Genomic DNA, 20,263 nt, shown 5'->3' on the forward strand with positions numbered 1-20,263 from the left:
AAAGATACCACATGCTTTCTTAGGTACTAAGCTGCAGTAATACGACACGTGTCATTTTCATCTAGAACAGTCAACTACTACTGATTCAGTTCAGGTACAGTGGGGCCTTTGCGAATACTGGCTGTTCAGAATGTAAGTAATACATCACCGGATTCCATTCAATCTGCAGTTTTGAATATGCCATATTAAGGATGGAAGGAAAGGGGTTAAAATTAGTGCTCAATGAACATGAGCTTCTCATATTGGAAAGTCAAGTGGATTAGAAAATTTTATTCTGTAAATTTTAGTGGAAACACCTGCAAACAGAGAAGCATTGCTATTTATTTCTTCTTCATTGCACTGCATATAGTTGACTGACTAAATAAGAATACAATTTAAATGTTCGCTATGTGAGGTAGTTCACAACACTATTGATGCATGAATTCCACCTAAAAATTCTTTCAATATCTTAGTAGATTGCAATATTGAGACATTAGAGAAATCTTTGCTAGTGATTCGAACTGCCTTTTTCACAGAGATAGAAATAAGCACAATTAAATTTCTCCTATTCTCCCATCCCTGGTGTTGCAAATTGAACCCAGGATCTCATTTACTCTGGAAAATAAACCACTAGGACGACTCACACATACAGTCTCAATATTTTTTATTATATGGTCCTCATCAGTAACAACTATTTTCGAGGTCTGACCAAGTGCCATTTTTCCCGAGAGATCATTAACACTTTCCCCAAATACATGCTCAGTGTCTGTAATACTTATTCTAGGCTCTAAGATGTGAATGTAAAATTGATAATCATTCTTATCCTCCTTGCAGAGTGGAGAAATTGAAGTTTAAGAAAGGCAATCGATCTGGCTAGGATCACACAGTGAATTATCAGGGGAAGAAAGACTATAACTAATGACTTAGAGCAATGTTGGCAACATTATCTGGATGTTAAAATGGCTATTATTGATTTAAAAAAGACAACCTTTAGGTAATCTAATTTTTCAGTCAGAAAGTACCATATATATATATATATATATATATATTTAAACCCTGGACTTCTTTATACAGGCGAAATAGTTCATAAATTGCTTATCTTATTCAACCTATCCATGTCAAGATTAATGAAAGAAATACTGTATTTTTTTAATAAGAGAGTAATGGCAAATGTTTCTATTTTGCTAGATAGAATAGAATAGAATGTGTTTCCAGAAATAAACTTCTGAATATTTCAAGGCTTAAACATCACTAGTTTAAGATACAACCTGGATTACTTTTACACATCACCACTAGTGTCATCCATGTAATTATATGTATTATTCATTAGTTTTCTGTTTTAGAGACAGAGTACAGGCTGTACACATGACCTTCCTGCCTCAAATTTCCAAGTGATTACAGGTGTGTGTTGCCATCATAACCAGTGTCTTTTATGCTTGGAGAATATACTTGGAAAATCATTAAACTCAATCTTGAGTATGAAAACAAATCATAGTTCCTGTTTAAGCTGTCATTTCTATAGGCAGTGGCATTAATTATAATTTTTGTATCATTTTCTATTTTGGCCCATATTGTGTTCATGTCTTAGTCTTTTGTCAGAAGAAAACTAGAAAAGGAAAGACAAAATGCTTGTTACTTTTCTTATTTGGTAGTAATCTTTGTGAAAGAACCAAAAGAACCAAAGCAAACTGAGATTAGAACTAGATATTCAGTCTGTGAGCTATTCTCAGATGTCAAGAAACAAAGACATTGACTAGTTAACTGGCTATGGAACAGAATTCAAAATTGATATAAGATTTTTTCCCAAGAAAAACATTCTAATATAGCCTAAAGTTGGAGGCGTCTCTCCTCCCCCTCTCTCCTCTGTGTGTGTGTGTGTGTGTGTGTGTGTGTGTGCACGCGCACGCATGAGTTGTGTGTCCTACAGTCATTTGAATTCTATACTACTGCTTGGATTGTGCTCCATACTATCACTCTTATTCATTTAAAAATCTGTATTTTAGAGTCTTATAAATCAAACATATTTTAATTATTCTGTACTTTGTTTGCTTGTTTTAAGGTAAGTTCTTGGTTTGTGGCCAAGGCTGAACTCAAACTCACAGCAGTTCTACTACTTAAGCTTTCCTATTGCTGGAGTGATGGCATAAGCTACCATGCCTGGCTTGTAAACACATTTCCATATGTCTTGAAATGTGCAAGCTGTTTATAAAGAAGCAACGCACTTAAATAAAGCTATCAATGGCAAGTAAAGCCATTTGTATTGTGATCTCTATGTATGTATGGTCAAGCTGAAAGAGTAAAATCCATGAAAGTGGAGAAACAATATCCATGCAGGTTTTAGTTCCATGAGGGGACTCTCCTAGTTTGACTTTGTGGTTCAGTATATCAGTTAAACCTACAAAGACTTCTTTCTTTGAAGGAAAGGAGAATTGTGGGATGTTTAGACATTAACGTTTTCCCTAGAAATGTCTGGGATGGCCTACATATGCACAATCTTCTTGGAGTATAAGACATAAGTGATTTTACTTTGGATAATTTTTGCTGAATAAAATCTTCTAAGACTATTTACTAAATCATAATTTACCTGCATCTCATACTACTCACGTATAACTTTTCTGATAAGGAGTTAGCATGGTTGTAAATAACTTAGCAGCAAATTTGGTTTATTTTTAAATGTAATATTTTGTATAATTAGGCTTAAGTGAATACATAGATATACAGGTTTTTCTTGAGACTATATTATATATAGAAAAACCTGAGGGTCAAATGCAATTTGGAAAAATATATAAACAAATATCCATAGCAAAAAGAAAGGCATTTCAGTTTTGGAGTGGAGGCCTCAAAACATTTTGACTTACATTGCAAAATGTGATACACTATGGCCACAAAGATTTGCACAAAGTAATTTCATGCTTTCTTAGTGAGGAGCAGCAACATGTCATAGAATGGACTGTCCAAACATTTGTGAACTCTACAGCTGCTAGTGGCTAAATAAATGCCCAAATTTTTCATTCAGAAAAAGTTCCCTAAACGTGCTACCTACCTATGGGTTGGGATAGCTCCACCACTACAAAATTATTGAGGAATTTCTTTAAAATAAAATTTAAAATTTGGTTTTCTCTACTTAAAGGCTATCCTGAAATTAAGAAAATATACTGATCAGCTATTTTGACTTTGTACTCTAGTATCAAACAAAAAACCTCTGAATACCTATTCTTAAGAAAACTATGATTTAAAAGATCATAAATAACCATTTTCTCCATGAAATTCTAAGACAGAATGGAGACTACAAGTGAAGAGATATGAAGAATCCAAATGTGACATGTCATTTTTCAACTCGACACATTGTGGCTTACTGGTCTCTCCTGAGACTTACCTGCTGTTGTTCCTTATCATCAGCTTTCATAGCTAGAATCAGGTTTCTAACAAAAGTCTGGAGCTTAAAGTACTTTTGCTTTTGAATCTCTAGCTCATTTTCAATGAATCTGACTTCTTCATTCTAAAGGAGAAAAATCAAACAATAAAATTATCCCACATAAACTCAAACCTATATAAGTTTGATGAACAATAAAATTAAAAAGCAATCAGAGTATTGAAACAATACAGAAAGTACAATTTTAACCATAAAGGAATATAAAACATAGAAATCATCCTGGTATTCAAATGCTGCCTTTTAAACTTGCAAATAGATTTCAGAAAGAGAGAAAAATAAGGAAGACTTAACTTCTTGGAGCAATGTTCTTATATCAAGCTTAATTAGCATTTGTATTAGAATTAAGAATAGAGTTCAATTAACCCCAATAGCAATAGAAAATACAGTAATATTCAGTATGTAAGTCAGAGGTGGATACCAAGTATTTTCTTTACTTGCTTTCCAACCTATTTTCTGAAACAGGGCATCTCACTGAACCCGAAGCCCACTGTTTGAGCTAGACCCAGTTATTCCTTTGTCTTTCCAGCATTGGGTTCAAAAGTATGTATCAGGGGCTAGGCTTTTCACGTGGGTGCCTTGATTTGTTTTTGTTTTGGTTTTTTTTTGAGGTTTTTGAATTGTTATTTTTCTTTTTCATTTTCTTTGAGATAGAGTCCCACATAGCTAGACTATCCTTGAACTTGCTGTACAGTTGAGGATACCCTTGAATTTCTGATTCTTCTGCCTCCACTTCCTAAATTCTGGGAGTGTACCAGCATACTAAGCAGAAAGGCATTTGAACACAGTATCTATCATAATTTAATGGTGACTCATTTGCATTCACAGTCTGCCTGAGTTGTACTCATAGTCCATCAGAAAACATTTTTAAAACATTAGTTTATATTTGCAAAAGTCACGAAAACATCATTCGTATGAAGATCTCTAATTTTTCATGCAAATATTTCCCTTCTTTGGTACTTATAAAATGTTTGAAAAGCATAAACAGCTTTAAGATAATTTAATATTGCAGACATTTTCTTCTCAGAAATGCTTTTTGCAAGTTTATTAAAGGCTTCCTAGATTATAGGCAGTAATTTATGTGTGCTTTAGAGGTTTTCTTAAATAAATTGACTACTTGGGAAAGCAACTAGTAAGACAATAGCAGTCACTGAACTTTACAAAACAAGGTCTAATTTAGTTTTGTTAAAAAAAATCTTCCCCACATTCCCAGCAAACCATTTTCATTTTTTCAAGATGCTTGTTGTGAGACACAAGGTTGCAAATATGCCAGAGCTTTGATCTCTGGGAAAGCTATTAATGGCTACCATGCCTGATGTCCTATTTTATGATATAGTTACTCATGCCACAGGTATTGTGTCCATCTACTTTCCTTCTAAGGATTTGGGGTTAGTCAGAACTCCCAGAAATATGGGTTTCTAATGATGGATCTCAAACAGGAATGCTATCACTTCTAACCTTTACAATAGTAAAATGCATTATAAAGAATATTCTTTTAGTTTCCTATAATAAATCCCAAGTACGAAAGATGAATTCAATGTGGGAAGGTTTAAAAATGATGTAGCTTCTAATACTAATTGAATTAACACAAATAAACATTTGGAAACTGTTATAATTATTTCCAGAGACAAATGAATTTACTCAATTACTTTCTAAGCAACTGCTTACTAAACATCTATGTGCCAGGTTCCTCATCCAAATAACACACAGGTGATTAAAATACATTTCTTTCTTCGTGAAACTTATTATGAATATGCTTAAGAAATGAAAAAAAAGTAACTTTCACTCTTAATCAAGGAACACTGATGTTTCTATTTAAATAGAGTACAGCAATTTTCTTCAAGGTATTAAATTTATTAACTGGTATATTCTATATCAATGCTCAAAATATGCAATGGAAATTCCATGTACAAAGTTCACAGACAGTAAATGGAAGCATTTAAAATAATGTTAATATAAATACCTTTTCTCTATATATGTGCACAAATATTGAGGATTCAAGGAAAGAAGTTTAAATGTGATAGAGATGACTATAAAGAATGTCCCTAACGACCTATTAGGGCATACCTTGTTCCCACAATATTTCCCACAATGAAAGACACTGGGTTACTAAAATGTCCATTAAAATTCAATGCAAACATTCACTGACATTGCTGCATTGGCTACTCTGCTCTTCCCTCCCTGGTCTTTAGCTGCAAACCTTCTCAAGTGGACTGGCATAAAACAGGGGAAAGGTTTTGGAAAGAATCCTCTAAGTCTTGAGCCCAACCCTATTTGACCTGTTCAGGAGTGCTAAGTGGGGCACACTTAACAGCTGTGCAATCCAGTTCTCTCGCCTGGACTTTCCACAGCCTGTGCCAAGAAGTGACCTGGCCTGCAGAGTCATTTTAATCCTGAACTGAGTATTTAGAAGTATTATATGACCATGGAGAATTTATTAGCATGATCTCTTCTAACTGAATATCAGCAACTTTATAATTCATCTAGTTGTAAATAGTTTATTTTTATTAAAATTTATTCATTTTTAAGATACACATTATATATTCTACACTGGTCTTGAAATAAGGGAGGTCTTCCTGCCTCAGCCTGGTGAGTGCTGGGATTATAAGTGGAACTTATCATATCTAGCTGTAAATGTAGTTTAACTATAGACTTTTATTGTGCTCTTTGACCACTAAGAAATAAATCTCAAAAGACAATTTCCCTTTGTGTTTATAACACAATATTTTAAAGCTTGATATGTTTTGGACATTAGGAAAACAAGATGTACAATGGGCTAAAATTCAGTTATACTATTCTGAAACTGAAAGGACTGTTTGAGAAAGGTGACAGCTGTTTTCTAATTAAATGGCAGCCTTTGTTACTATCATAAACTTTAAATTCTGATTATCCTCTACAAAAAGAATATTTGTATTTAGAAGGAAGCACTGCGTGCCAAAATTGCAGAAAGCCCAAAGTATCCTAGCTAGATGTACTGCTGAGTAACGAGGGGAGAACACTTGTACATCTGTGCAAGAAAAGTATTGACAAACAGACTGATAGCATATGTCAAAATTGAGTAAACACAAAATTATACATGACATACTACCAAAGGATGCCTTCCAATTTAGTAACAAGTGACATTAAGAAAAGGTCATCTCTATTCATATTCATTCTATATTTTAATTGGGAATTGTTTTTCAAATTCTCATAAAACAGTATCGTATCAGGTATAGTTCTAAAGACACTCTTGGAAGAGACTGCAATCCAATATAAAATTAGCAACGGATACTAGAAAAGAAATTCTCCCGTTTGCTAACACTTTTATGTTACTGTTGTGTTTCATTTGTTTGAGTCAGTGTCTTTCAATGTTGTCCAGCCTGGCTTCAAATTCCTGAGATAAAGTGATGGTCCTGCCCCATCACCATATACATCTGGGAGGCTGTGTACATACCACCACTCTAGCAGCTTTACCATAAATTCCACGTTAACTGCCACTATGTGTTGTTCCCACTGGCTGAACACCACCAATGCCCATTTTTGAGCGAGTAAATACTTTGTTTAAAACCATAATGGCCATCCAAGCCAGCAATATTAAAATGCTCAACATTTTGACTAATTTTCAAGTTGCCTGAGATAATAATTATAGAGGCCCAGACTACGTCGTCTGTCATATGGGATAATCAAAGGCACTATAAATCTTTTCCACTCAATAACTTCCCTTAATGAATTCAGAACTTGAAATTATTTTTACCTTATACTCCAGGAGAGAATTCACTTGCTCTACCTCTGGATTGCTTATCATGTCACTTTCTTCATCATCGATAATTTCTATTTTCTATAACACAAGCAGAGAAACTTTTACAAATATATATTAGATCATAAAACAATGTGTACTACATACCTATTTAATATTTAGTTTTGATGATAGAGTGATCTAGGTTATCTGGATTAGACCTCGATAATTGGCTCCTCAGTGTCACCCCTTATGTCTTTAATTGGTGATTGATAGTGCCCTTCACTGATAAGGAACTAGCTTTTAATCTCTCTCTCTCTCTCTCTCTCTCTCTCTCTCTCTCTCTCTCTCTCTCTCTCTCTCTCTCTCTCTGTCTTTCTCTCTCTCTCTCACACAAACACAAATATACACATTAGAAAGGAGTTCCTTTTCTGTCTCAACATGACTCTTTCTTCTAATGAAAATGTTACCATATGGCATGTATCCCAGAGGAAAATACAGTGTCTAAAAATTCACATATTTAATGTGCTCCATTAGCTAGACAATTGAAAGCAGACATCTAGGACATAATGATGAAAATTGCACGGGGATTTGTTTTCTTGTTTTCTTCATTGGACGGTAACAAAGACAGAAAGAATAGGACAGAGAAACAGAGAGATGTTCCCTTAGCTTCAGTATTGAGTATTAAAGCACAGCAAAGCTTGTGCTGTATCTTGTGCACTGGAGATAATAAGTAAATATCTGTCAAAAAACAATACATCTTAGTGCTGATATAAAGAACGACCTATAAGCCCCAGTCAGGAAGATAAAACAAAATATTTAGTCAGAAAGCTGTTTTAAGAAAAAGAAAGAAAGGCAAGCAATTAAATCAGTTTAAATATTTTCATTTGCATGTAAAAATGTAGTTGGGGGAAATAAGCTGCACCTTAAAATATTTAAATACTGTCAACCAAAAACAAAACTTAAAAAGGGAGAAGAACCAGATTTAGTCACTAGCCAGTCTTTTAAGAACATTAATACCAGCATGTCGTAGGCAGAATACGAAATTAGACTGTTTATCATGATGTTAAAATAAGTATGTGATTTAATAATTATATATAATGATAAAAATATATGATTAAATGTCATATGCAAGCCTAGAATCGTCATACTTGCTATACTGCCTCTGAGGATATGATACTATCACAGGGTTTCTGACCTGCAGTCTGCCTGTGAGTCAGAGGGACAGCTGCAGTAAAACTACCTTCTACCACTGCATAGAGATGAGTCTAATGTTTGTTTTCTATTATAATCAGTGTAAACTTGTGTCTTAATCATATCAGCTCTCTCTAGACTTTATGCTTCATACTTCTTGTTCAAAGGTTTTTAGATTTTCAACCTGGTTGCATCAGTTCTGAGGAAATGGGACTAGGTATTTAAGAAAAGAAGGCAGCAACAGACACTGTATAGATTTGTGCATATAAATAGGTCTTATACGTCTCTGTGATTTGTCATCCATGAGTAATTGGGGGCACTCAAAAGTTACAGCCAGAGGAGATCAACCTTTGAAAGTTTGAAGTTTGTCTCTGAAAATCAATTGTTCTTGAAAAATTAGGTGCCTAAGTGACTATGAGTCATACCATGCCATGTCTTCATTTATTATTTTCAGCTGTCTGCTGCTGGGGAGATTCGATGTAGAGAAATTCAGGCTAAAACTGAACACGTCTTTGGAGAAATACTTTAATTGTAAATAATTGTTTATTACATACTATAACTAAAATCTAGAGCAGAAGGAGATATTTGGTGATATTTAAAATGTTAGGAAAGTTCACCATGGAAAACAATGATTATTACTCGTTGGATTAAAAAAAAGACTGTCTTAAAATCAAACCTAAGTTTTCAATATGCTTGTTGAATTTAGTGTTTAGAAGAATCAAACATGGATTTAAGCCAGGACTAAAAAAAATAAATGAAATGCAATCCTAAACTCTATTTTACATGGGGAAAACAATGACAGATATCGTCAGAATTTAACAAATATGAGCCCAAATACATATTTTATGCGCTCCCCTTTTAATAAGTGATGTTTAGGATTATAAGGTCAAGGAAATAATGTTTGTGATAGAAGTCAGAGTATATTATGACATCACAGCTACTTTGGAACAGAAAAATACACTATAAGAGCTGTTTTAATGAAAATCATGCATAGAACTGTGATTTAAAAGCAAAAATGAAAATATGATGGAATTTTCTTTGTGTCTGACTTTGTTTAATTCTATCTTGATTTCTGTATCATTCTTTGAGGCCAAAATATAAACAAATTCTGCTAAAACAGCTGCTAAGTGAGCATCACTATACGTTTACATTTTTACAAAACCCAGTATAATCCACACACAGACTGCCCCTGCTGCTATTCAAATTCTTAAAATACTGTCTTTCATTCTTTGCTGTGATTTTGAAGGAAATTAACAGAGTCCCATTTAACCAGGGAAAAGGAAAGTTTTCAAATACAGTATAGATAGGTATGGTCTAAACAGAGAAGCCCTTGGATGCAAGCACTTGTACTAACAAAGGCTTCCTTCACGATCTCCAGCTAAACTTCATTTCAGTTCTGCCATCTGTCAAATGAAATGAATCTTGCTCCCTTCTCAGTGTGTTGAAGAAAACTAACTTGTTATATGTAAAATATGTCATATTTGAGCTAGGTATTATCTTTTTGTACTTGGAAATCAGAAGTTAAAAAGAGGAAGTGTTTAAATTTTACTTATTGAGCAGTAAAAGATATATTAAATTCATAGGGAAGAGTTCTGCTTTAGTTTACAGAGTAATACAAGACTTTATTCTGACAATACAGATGCTGTCATTAACTGGCACGATGTCTTTAAAATCCATCCTGTAATGAGGAAAGAATTTCAAACAACATACCACATTATCTGCGGATATTGCCTGGTGATCTTCATCCTTATGTGTCCTGGTCTCATTTGGGATGACTTCATTGGGCTCCTCTATAGGAAGAAAAGGGAAGGTTTCTTGTATCTCAAAACTTTATTGTACTTTTAAAATAATGCTTCAACAATGACCGTCTTTCCAAAAACACACACATGGTAAATCTATGACAAATGTGCTTTCTTGTTAATTTTATTCGTTCATATCTTAGTTATATATTATATTTTAGTTATGTGGATGGATAGAAATACAAGGATTATCATCACTGTTCTAGAAACAATGAGAGAAAACTATATCTTCAACAATGGATAAATACAGAAGTCATTTATGTACTATGAAGCTGCCGAAAAACAAAGTAAAGTGAACTATTTTCAAGTGAAAAAACTGAAAGTGATAAAATCTGTGATGTAAGTTCACATAATTTTATATGTGGAAAAGAAAAAATACATTTTTAATGAACAAAAGGGTGACACCATTTGTGCTCAAGGTTTCCATTATTATCCTTAGATAGAGGTATATGTAACTATAAATTATTTTAACTTTAGTTTTTAAATTTTGTTTAGTTAAGCTTTTCTGCTGTATTACTCTTCTCTCTTTCTTTCTTCCTTCCTTCCTTCCTTCCTTCCTTCCTTCCTTCCTTCCTTCCTTCCTTCCTTTCTTTCCTTCTTTCTCTTTCTTTCCTTTTTATTTTGCCAGTAAGACATTACTACATAACCCTAGCTGGCAAAGAACTCCCTATATTGACCAGAATAACCTTAAAGTTTCAATAATTTTCCTGTCTCTGCATCCTAAGTTGTGGATTTACAGGCCTTTTCCACCACACTTGGCTTTATTCATTGTAATAAGACAAAACAGCAAAAACTTTCCATAAATGATATAAAATTATAAATGCAGATATCCAATTTTATAAGAATGCAGGATTATTTCAATACTTGTATACACATGCTCACTCTTGTACACTCTGTACATATACAAAGAGAAAATATTTGCAAAAATATGCCTCTCCTCCTATTTACAGAGGGTTATTCTCCAATGACTAAGGCTATTTCCATTTCCATAGTACTTCCAAATAAGTTCTACAATGGACATGCATCTTTCTGATCCAATTCAATATTTTAAATTTATAAAATAGAGATGAATTAATTCAGAGAAACTAGTTGAATAAAAAGCTATTTGTTATGAGCTATGGCAAGTGCCTGCTTCAAGGCACTGGGTGTTTCTGCATATATTACCCCTTAATCCCTTTATTTTATATTACCCTCTCCCAGATGCCTTAAAAATAGAGTAGCAATGTTTATGTCTGTGTCTCTCTTTCTTCACAGTAATTTCATGGAGATTATTTGGATAAATACTAGTAAAATTTCTCAGATCCTTGGTAAATAATATTTTAATTCGACTTAGAAAGCAGAACGAAAATATTTATCAGTCCTCCTAAGATTTTCCTACACCATTCATTCCCATGTACAAACATGGAGAAAGATTAGGAGAAATTCACTTATGAGAATTGCTTATGAGAATTCAAGTGTATGATATCCAAGAAAACTTCAGCAGAATTTTAATACATTGTTCTGTATAAATTCAATTTAACTTTCTTATCTCTACCATATACTTTAAATTTTATTGCATGTACTTTTGGTATATAACACAATACACATTTATATAGCAAAAAAGATTGCTATAATGAAACAAATTAACATATTTATCATCTCACAGTTTCCCATCCCCCAGGCAACAGATGCTATCATTACTTATTGAAAATCCTGGATACACAATACACTATCATTAACTATGGTCTTCATGCTCTTCATTAGATCTTTCTCCTTACTCATCACACACACTGCAAGTTTGTACCCTCTGAGCTATATCTCCCCATTCAAAAATCCACTGTTGTATTATAGTTGATATATTTGACCTTCCTTGCTCTGCTATTTTCTGCAACACGGATGAACCCAGGGGATGTTATCGAAGTTAAATAAGGCAGACAGAAAGAAACGAAAAAAATTGTATGATCTCATTTATTTGTGAAATGTAAGAAAAGTCAATTTAAAATTTTATAAAAACAATGATTCCTAGATAAAGAAAAGTTTACCTAGTCATTATTTAGACATTTCAAGCCACAGACATTTCAAGTCCTACATAATCAGTGATACAATGGAATGGAAAGAGGGAAATTTTTCATTAGCTTTAGCTGCAGACCTGATATTAGGAACAGTGGTCTCAGAAGAGGGGTTATATTATTCATCAACAAGATCATTACTGGCACTATTCCTTATAGGATTGCTGTACACTCCTCTTCAGATTGACTCATAACTTCATACACAGTTCTGGTTCACTGACAGCTTATTTATGCGTGGTTTTATTATTTTAGAAAATCTAAATAAGTTATTTTGAGGCTTCTGAAATAAAAAGGTGTGAAGTGATAAGCTGAATAGGAAATGCTTTCTTCTGCATATAGATACTTTTAACATTAGCAAAAGCTTGGGATTTAAACACTGTCAATGTGTCTTGGTAATTCCTCAAAAAAAATCTTTGCTTACTGAACAATATAAACTAGAATTAATCAGTAAAACTCTAGAGGGCACTCTATGTGGTGGCTATAAGCTCACCCTAAGTAAACTACGGGGAGTTACCTTTGATGCACACACCCTTCATCCTCCACATATTAATATACAGCTGAAAAAGAGGCACTATTATAGATGTAATGTTGTAAATAATAATTATTCCTATACTTTAAACCATTTGCCTCTCAGGATAGTTTTCTCAATCATAAATATATTTTGGTAGAAATCAAACTTAAAATTAAGGAGCTGAGTTAGTCAAGTATTATGTTTGCTGAAGTTTCCAAGTTGCACAAGGAGTAAAGCCATGTAGCTTTATTTTCTTCACAAATCAATCCAACCTTACCTATCTTCATTCCCTCCGAGGAAAACAGACAAGAAATGGGGAGGAGGAAGGTCAAGTGCAAGGCAGAACTGAGGTGAGTCAGAAGGTTAGTGTCAGGGACCTACATGCTTGTTCAGAAGCAAAGAATTGCATCTGAAACTGTTGAGGGATCACGAATACTTTTTGTTAGCTGGCAAAGCCAGACTCTTCACAATTTGAAGGAATATATTCTTCTTCACAAATACACTGAAAGAAAATTGTATGTTGTTTTCATGTGTTCATTTTACCATGTACTGTAATATGCAAGCACAAATTTAAAAATGTTTCTCTTTAAACATTTAAAATACTCTAATCCAGTTAAATTAACAGTTGTGCATAAGGACTTATAATTCTAGTTGTTAGGTTTTTGAAATATCTTTATATCTCTAAGAGGAAATCAATGGAAATCTCAATGTAAACAATCTGGCTACATTTTCACAAACTGGAAGAGAATATAGGTCAGTGTATTTTAGAGATAGGGTATTAATCTCAGCCAGATGATACAATTAATTCATACAAAAAGATCGCACAGCCAACTCAGTCAGATTAATATTCTCCATCTGAGATGAAGAAATTGTACAGACCTAGAAGTAAACAGCACCAAAGGGGCTCCTTCCAGTCTTTGAAAATGCTTTTCTGCTGCAATATCTGATGAGAATGAAAAGGTTACAGTGCAGCTGTGAAAAATAAGCCACCTGAAGAAATTCTAGGCAGCTACTTACATCTCATCCCTTGTTTTTTGATTCATACATTAAATTCTCTCTCTTCATTTTCTCATTAGGTCTTGATTACTATGCAAGCTATCTAGACAACACACTACTATATGACAAAGGATGCTAGGGCAGGAATAGTGGTTTATTAAATGTAGACCGTTAATGCAGACTTTAAAGTTAACATTCACTTTTTCCCATTAAGAGCTTATTTCCTAAAATTGTATTTTAGGAGGGGAAGTGACTGTTGGGAATGAAAGTCTGTACTCAGGGGCCTATGCACATTGCTTCATCAGAATACCTCCTCACATCAATCCTGTCCTTTTAGAGAAACATACAAACCCCCTCTGCCCTAGTCACTTCAAATAGCTGTTGGGTATTAGGCTCTAAAGACCCCATCATATAATTATTGTGAATTACCCAAAAATCTCTAGGCACATATAATTTTGGGAAGACTATCAGAAGACACACACATATTCACATATTTGCAGGACCTTATGAGAACAAATGACCTCAGAAATCACGAAGCACATTATTTCTTAATGATTTCTAAGCCTCCATCAGTTTTCCTACCCCACTAAGTTCTGCTGTGATTTCAATCTTAGGTGAGAAAGAGGGAGGAGGGAAGAAATAGAAGAAGGGAGAGGAGAGAAGAAAGAGGGAAAGAGAGAGAATATTCATATTTGATAATCTTTCAAACACCTGGACTTAAAATTCATCGTCTTCTCAACAGTGACAGCTTTTCTATGCCTTTCATTATTCTACCCATTACAATTTGCCTGTCTGCCCCTGGGCATGCAATTAATTGCTTTTGCAAAGAACCTCTTAAAGCCTGATTCAATGCCCTCTCCTTTCTACTCAATTTCTAGGAGATCATTGAGATAATGACCCCTCTTATTTCTGAAATCTTTTTCTTTCCTTGGATTTAGCAACGGCATACTATCCAGTTCTGTTGTTCCTGAATGTTCTTTCAGGGGCTACAATTTTTTTCCTGGGGCCCAAAAATGTAAATATTTCTCAACACATGGTCTTTCTCCATTGTCTTGTTTTGGGTTTTAAATTTTAATTTTCTCAATTAAAACTCCACTTCTGTGGTTGGGTGCTAATTGCCTCAGGTTGGCAGACTCCTGTTTCCTCTCCTGACTTAATGCTTTCTTTTTCTTTTGTGTTCCAGACCCATATTACCCAACAGTTTTCTGTGGATGTCCGGCTATTTTCTAAAACTCAGAACTGCAAACTGAATTAACCTTTCTAGTGACAGTCTATTTAATTGTAGTAAAAACTTTTAATACATTCTCAGGAGGAAATTGTGAAAAGATACAGCTAAAGAATTTTACAGTTCATCTAGAGCTAAAACAGAAACTTTACCAGATAGTAAGATATTTTATAAAGCCGTAGTTAAAAACAGATTAATGTAACATAATACGAAGCTCAGAATTTTCTCGTGTGTATATGTATGTGTACATGAATATGCATACATATAAATACATAATTTGTTTTGGAAAACTACACAGTAATTAACTGGACAGAGAATGAATTATGCAACATATAGTGTAGAACAGTCGCTTAACTATTTGGCAAATTGAAATTCTCAGTGAAATTAATATAAGATTGCTAAACTAAGGCCATAAGGATGCCAGAAGCAAATATATGAACTTATTTTCATAACTGTAGGGCAAGAAGAGACTATAATTAGGACTGCAAAGGCAGAAACCACAAAGGAAAATACTGCTGTGTCTGACAATGTAAAAATTATACTCCAAAATTTTACCACGAAAAATCAGAAACAGAAGGTAGTGATTGGGAGTAATGAGAAACCCTGATTCAAACTGATCAAATTCAAACTTCATCGCTTCAGTAATATGTCTTGTTTTCCTCTATAATGTAACTTTGGTAAATGTGTTCCGTTAATACTTTGTTTATTCTCCTAATCCAAAAATGGAGGAGTTGTTCCCCTGTTCTTCAATCTGTTTCCTAGTGATCCAGCATCCTCTCCAACTGGAGCTTCTGAGGTATCCTAAGTGACTGGCTAACAATCTAGATCTCACAGAGAGACTCAGTAATAGCACAAAGTTATGGCTGCTGCCAAATTTATTTATTATTGACCTAATTACTAAAAATGACTTTGTAATTATCCTAACATAAAATTATATATTGCACAAATAATGTCACTCTTGAAGATGACTAGTATAGATAAGCAACAAAGCATACACTTGTAATCCAAGTTCCTGGGAGGTAAAGGTTGGGGGGGGGAGGAGTACAAGACCTGTCTTTGTAGTACAGTGAATTCAAGACCAGTTTCTCTCTTCTCTCTCTCTCTCTCTCTCTCTCTCTCTCTCTCTCTCTCTCTCTCTCTCTCTCTCTCTCTCTGTCTCTCTGTGTCTCTATGTGTGTGTGTGTGTGTGTGTAGATGAATCATAAAATGTTAAGAGGCAAAAAAAAGAAAAATAAACAAGGAGTTGGTGTGATGGCTCAGTGAGTAGAGCACTTGCCATATAACCATAAGGACCATAGTAGGTATAGTCACCCACCAGTAATTCCATTCCAGTGGATGCGATGGAGACAGGGAATTCTCAGAACAAGTAGGATAGTACCAGAAAAGAGATACTTGAGTTGTGTGCCTACATACATGCAATGCAATCACACCGACAGACCTACAGACATCATACACATATACACACACAAAATAGATAAATAAACAAGAAAAGAATTTGCCAATATACTGAACTTATATCAGTGAAAGAAAATAAAAACAAGCAAATGTGAGAATGAGCTCTTAATTTCTGAAGCACAGGTACAAAAGGACTATAGATTTTATTATCAGATTCAGATAAAGTACGTGGAAAAGACATGCTTGCATAGACAGAAAGTAGATTAGTGCGCCTAAAGCTCAGGACAGAGGACATTGACTAAACATGGGAATATCCGAAATAAAAATTTAGTGGTGCAGATCTAAAAACTTCCCTAAAATAACTGGATTGCGTATTTGTAAATAATATTTTATGGTATGTAAAGTAAATATTAATAAATATTGTAATAAAATTATACCAGAACTACTTATTTCTGTGCTTGAAATCGAATAAAATATTCTTCGTGGGTAAATGGCATTAATCTATGCTTTGGCATACAGTCTTGTTCAGGGATGCATTGAGAAGTATTATAAAGATGAGTCTGTTTAATTCCCTTTAACAGGTGAAGAAGGGAGTTTAATGAACTGAGTTAAATGCTTTGCCTCAAAATGTACAAATCGCTAGTGGAAAAACACTGAGTAGCAACTAGGATCTCAGATCACAAGCCTATAGTTCATTATATACTATACTATCTTGTTGAAATATTTTTAAGTTCTGACATAACTGACTAGAATTCCAAATATAATCTCTTATCTGGTTCTAGTATAAGGACTGTTGTAATAACTAACATTTTTTAAAAGCATGGCATTACTACTGTGATAGATGAATATTCTTTGTGATGACTTGATATGGAAGACTTTTTACGTAGAAGCATTAAAAATCTGTTTCTTTTCAAATGCTTAGTCATATGTTTTGAACACTCTAGACTTAAAGTGTTGTACACTGAAAAGCAAGTAAAAATACATCAAATTTCCAAAGGCTGTTATTAGGAGGTGCAGTAAAGTACCTTGAGAGCTTGCTTCGGACAAACAGATGGACACTTCATCATTCCTGTCATTATCCTCCCCTACTTCAGGCCCAGCTTCCTCTCCTGGTGGGAGTGCAGACAAAGAAGCAGACTCAGGCTGCTCAGAGAAATCAGCAGGGCCTCCTCTTGGAGGTGGAACTTCAATTCCCATTAAACGATATTTCCTTCTTCGATTCCCAATCCAAGTCTTTGTAAGAGAAATATAAGCAATTTTAGACAACCTAGGCATTAGAATAACAAATAAATGAAGCATAAAATAGGATTAGAAAAGACACATAAGCACATGAAACAATAAAACTTTTATGGCACAAAGCAAAACTAGAAAGTTGTTTTTAGCAGAAGATGGTATTTATTTAAATATTTAGACTTTCAAATGACATTCAGGCTATTAAACATGGCCTTTGTGCATGCTTTCATGTTCTATTTCTAAGGAAAAGAATTCCCCAATTCATTAAACAGGAAAAATGAATTGCTGTTTCTTCAATGAAATTAGGCTTACAGCAATAACTATAGCTCATATTCCACCTCAAGATTTGCTATCAAAGGTGAAACTATGCTCTCTCTGTATATGTTTGAAGCAGGCTTCAAAATACCTGCTTATAGTAGTCTTCATTTTTGTTTTTATTAGATTTATACCTAATTAAAGATGGTTATGTTTTTAAATCAATATTTGAGACCAAACCCAGAGAGCTAAATGTGGTACTACTGAGCTATACCATTAGATATAATTTTTGTTGCTTTTGGTGTTGCCTTAAAGAAAGCCTCTCATCCTATAACCCTGGCTGGTCAGGAGCTCACAATGTAGCCTGTGCTCCATTAAACTAAAAGCAATCCTCTTGCCTTAGTCCTCTCAGCACTGGCATTACAGGTGTGAGAATCCATGGCTAGCTCCAGTACTTTTTTATCTTGAAATATATGTAAAGTCACAGAAATTCTCAAATTTCAGAGACAGATCTTTGTCTATTCTTCACTTTGTTTCTTGTGACTTATGCCTTAAAAAATTACAGCACAATATGAAAACTAGTAGTCCAGGTGTAGAGTGGCCCATGCCTATAATTCTGGCACTCGGGAGGTTGAGACATAAAGATTGCTGTGAATTTAGTGTCAACTTGGGATACACAAGGAGTACCAGGCCAGTCAGGGATACTTAGCAAGAATATGTATGTATGTATGTATGAAAAACATGGATATATTCTGTGCCCAGTTTTTGGCTATTACACATAAAGCTCCTATGAAAAGTCATTTATAACATTTTGTGTAGATATAAATTTTAATTTTATATTCTTCTTAACAATGTATCAGTGATTTTTCAGTATTTAATAATATAATATATATAGTAGAATTATATCGCTATGCTGAGTATGGAACCATAGGTTACACTCATGCTAAGCAAGCATTCAATCGTTGAAATTCATGCAGTTTTTTTTAGTTTTTTTAATGACCAATGATGTTAAACATTGCTCCACATGTTTATTTGGTATTCATATAGCCTCTTCAGTGAAATGTCTCTTCTTTGCTAATTGAAGTATTTAACTGAACACTCAAGATAGTACTTTGAGAGTTCTTTAAATACTGTGTATTAATTCTTTGTCAGATAAGTGGTTGACAAATATTTTCTTGCCGTATATAGCCTGAAATTTTATTCTGCATTTTCTGTAGCACAAATATAAAACATCTTGAAAATACACCTCGCTGAAGTTGTTGGTCAGAGGTGCGCCAGATACCCTCAAAATAGTGCAGGCAAATTGCCTTTCTCTTGGTTGCATATCAGAACTTGATGGTAAGACCTTATTGCTGAAGACATCCCATAGTTTGGACACAGAACATGGAGAAATTAAGTCGTTACTGACTAGGAAGCTTCCTCCTGGATGTCTAGCTTTCATAGTACCAGAAGATTTTATGTTGGTTGGTGAGATTAAAGTCATCAGCAGTCTTACCCAGCTGTAAGTGGTATGAGCTACAATATTGATCAGTATGGCAAGATACACTCATTAGTGAAATAGTGGCACTAATGTTGCAGGAATAATCAGTCATTCTCTGCTTGGGTTCAAGACCTGCCCTACAAGAGAAAATGCATTCCTAGTTCTGTATATCTGATAAAGAACCCATGGGTGGGGAGCTCACAGGCCCCTAGTGGGGGAGGTGAACCTGCTACTATTGTTTTTCTTAATGGACATAGTATCAAACTGTCTCCTAAACTTGTATCTTTATGTTGTTTTTGTTTTGTTTTTTATCTCAACCAAAGTTTCCCCTCCTCCCTCTTCTTTCAGTTCCTTACTCCTCCTCCTCTCTACCCTCACCTACTCCTACTCCTCTGTTTTTCTTCAGATATGGGTGGGCCTTCCATGGATATCAACCAGCTATGTCTTAACAAGTTTCAGTGAGACTAAGCACCTCCTTTCTTACTAAGGCTGGACTAGGCAACCTGATAAGAGGAATGGGTCTCAAAAATCAAGAGTCAGAGAAAGCCCCTGCTCTCACTATTAGGAGTCTCAAAGGAAACCAAGTTACACAACTGTAACATATGTGCAGAGGGCTTAGGTCAGTCACACGCAGGCTCTCTGGCTGTCGGTTCAGGCTCAGTGAGTTTCTATGAGCTCAGCTTAGTTGATTCTATGAGCCTTCCAGTGATGTCCTTGATCTTTTGGCTCCTACAATCCTTCCTCCCTCTCTTCCACAGGATTTCCCCAAGCTCAGGCTAATATTTGGCTATGGATCATTGCATCTGCTCTCTCCAGTTGCTGCATGAAGCCTCTCTGATGACAGTTGGGATAGGCACCAATCTATGAGTATAGCAGAATATTATTAGGAACCATTTCATTGACTTTTTCTTTCTTTGCCAGTCATATTTGGTTCTATCCAATTTGTGTCTTTATACCCACAGATTGGTACCATTCCCAGATCTCATTAAAGAAGTGTCTTTGC

General features: G+C 34.5%; 1 protein-coding gene across 3 annotated transcripts in view; it reads right to left on the reverse strand.

The window, feature by feature from the left end:
- The window catches only part of Hdx (highly divergent homeobox), a 120,168-nt gene that overhangs the window by 5,960 nt on the left and 93,945 nt on the right, over positions 1–20,263 (reverse strand). For all 3 annotated transcript variants that reach the window (XR_005876814.1, XM_040744338.1, XM_013122729.3), the window contains 4 exons: positions 17,318–17,525; positions 10,029–10,108; positions 7,143–7,226; positions 3,356–3,478 (listed from right to left, as the gene is read on the reverse strand). Coding sequence is in view for 2 of the 3 variants with exons in the window: in XM_040744338.1 (XP_040600272.1) it covers positions 3,356–3,478; positions 7,143–7,226; positions 10,029–10,108; positions 17,318–17,525 (495 nt within the window). In the remaining variant the exon portion in view is untranslated. The remainder of the gene's footprint in view (positions 1–3,355; positions 3,479–7,142; positions 7,227–10,028; positions 10,109–17,317; positions 17,526–20,263) is intronic.

Source organism: Mesocricetus auratus, unplaced genomic scaffold (genome assembly GCF_017639785.1).
Source record: "Mesocricetus auratus isolate SY011 unplaced genomic scaffold, BCM_Maur_2.0 Super-Scaffold_100003, whole genome shotgun sequence".
NCBI lineage: Eukaryota > Metazoa > Chordata > Mammalia > Rodentia > Cricetidae > Mesocricetus > Mesocricetus auratus.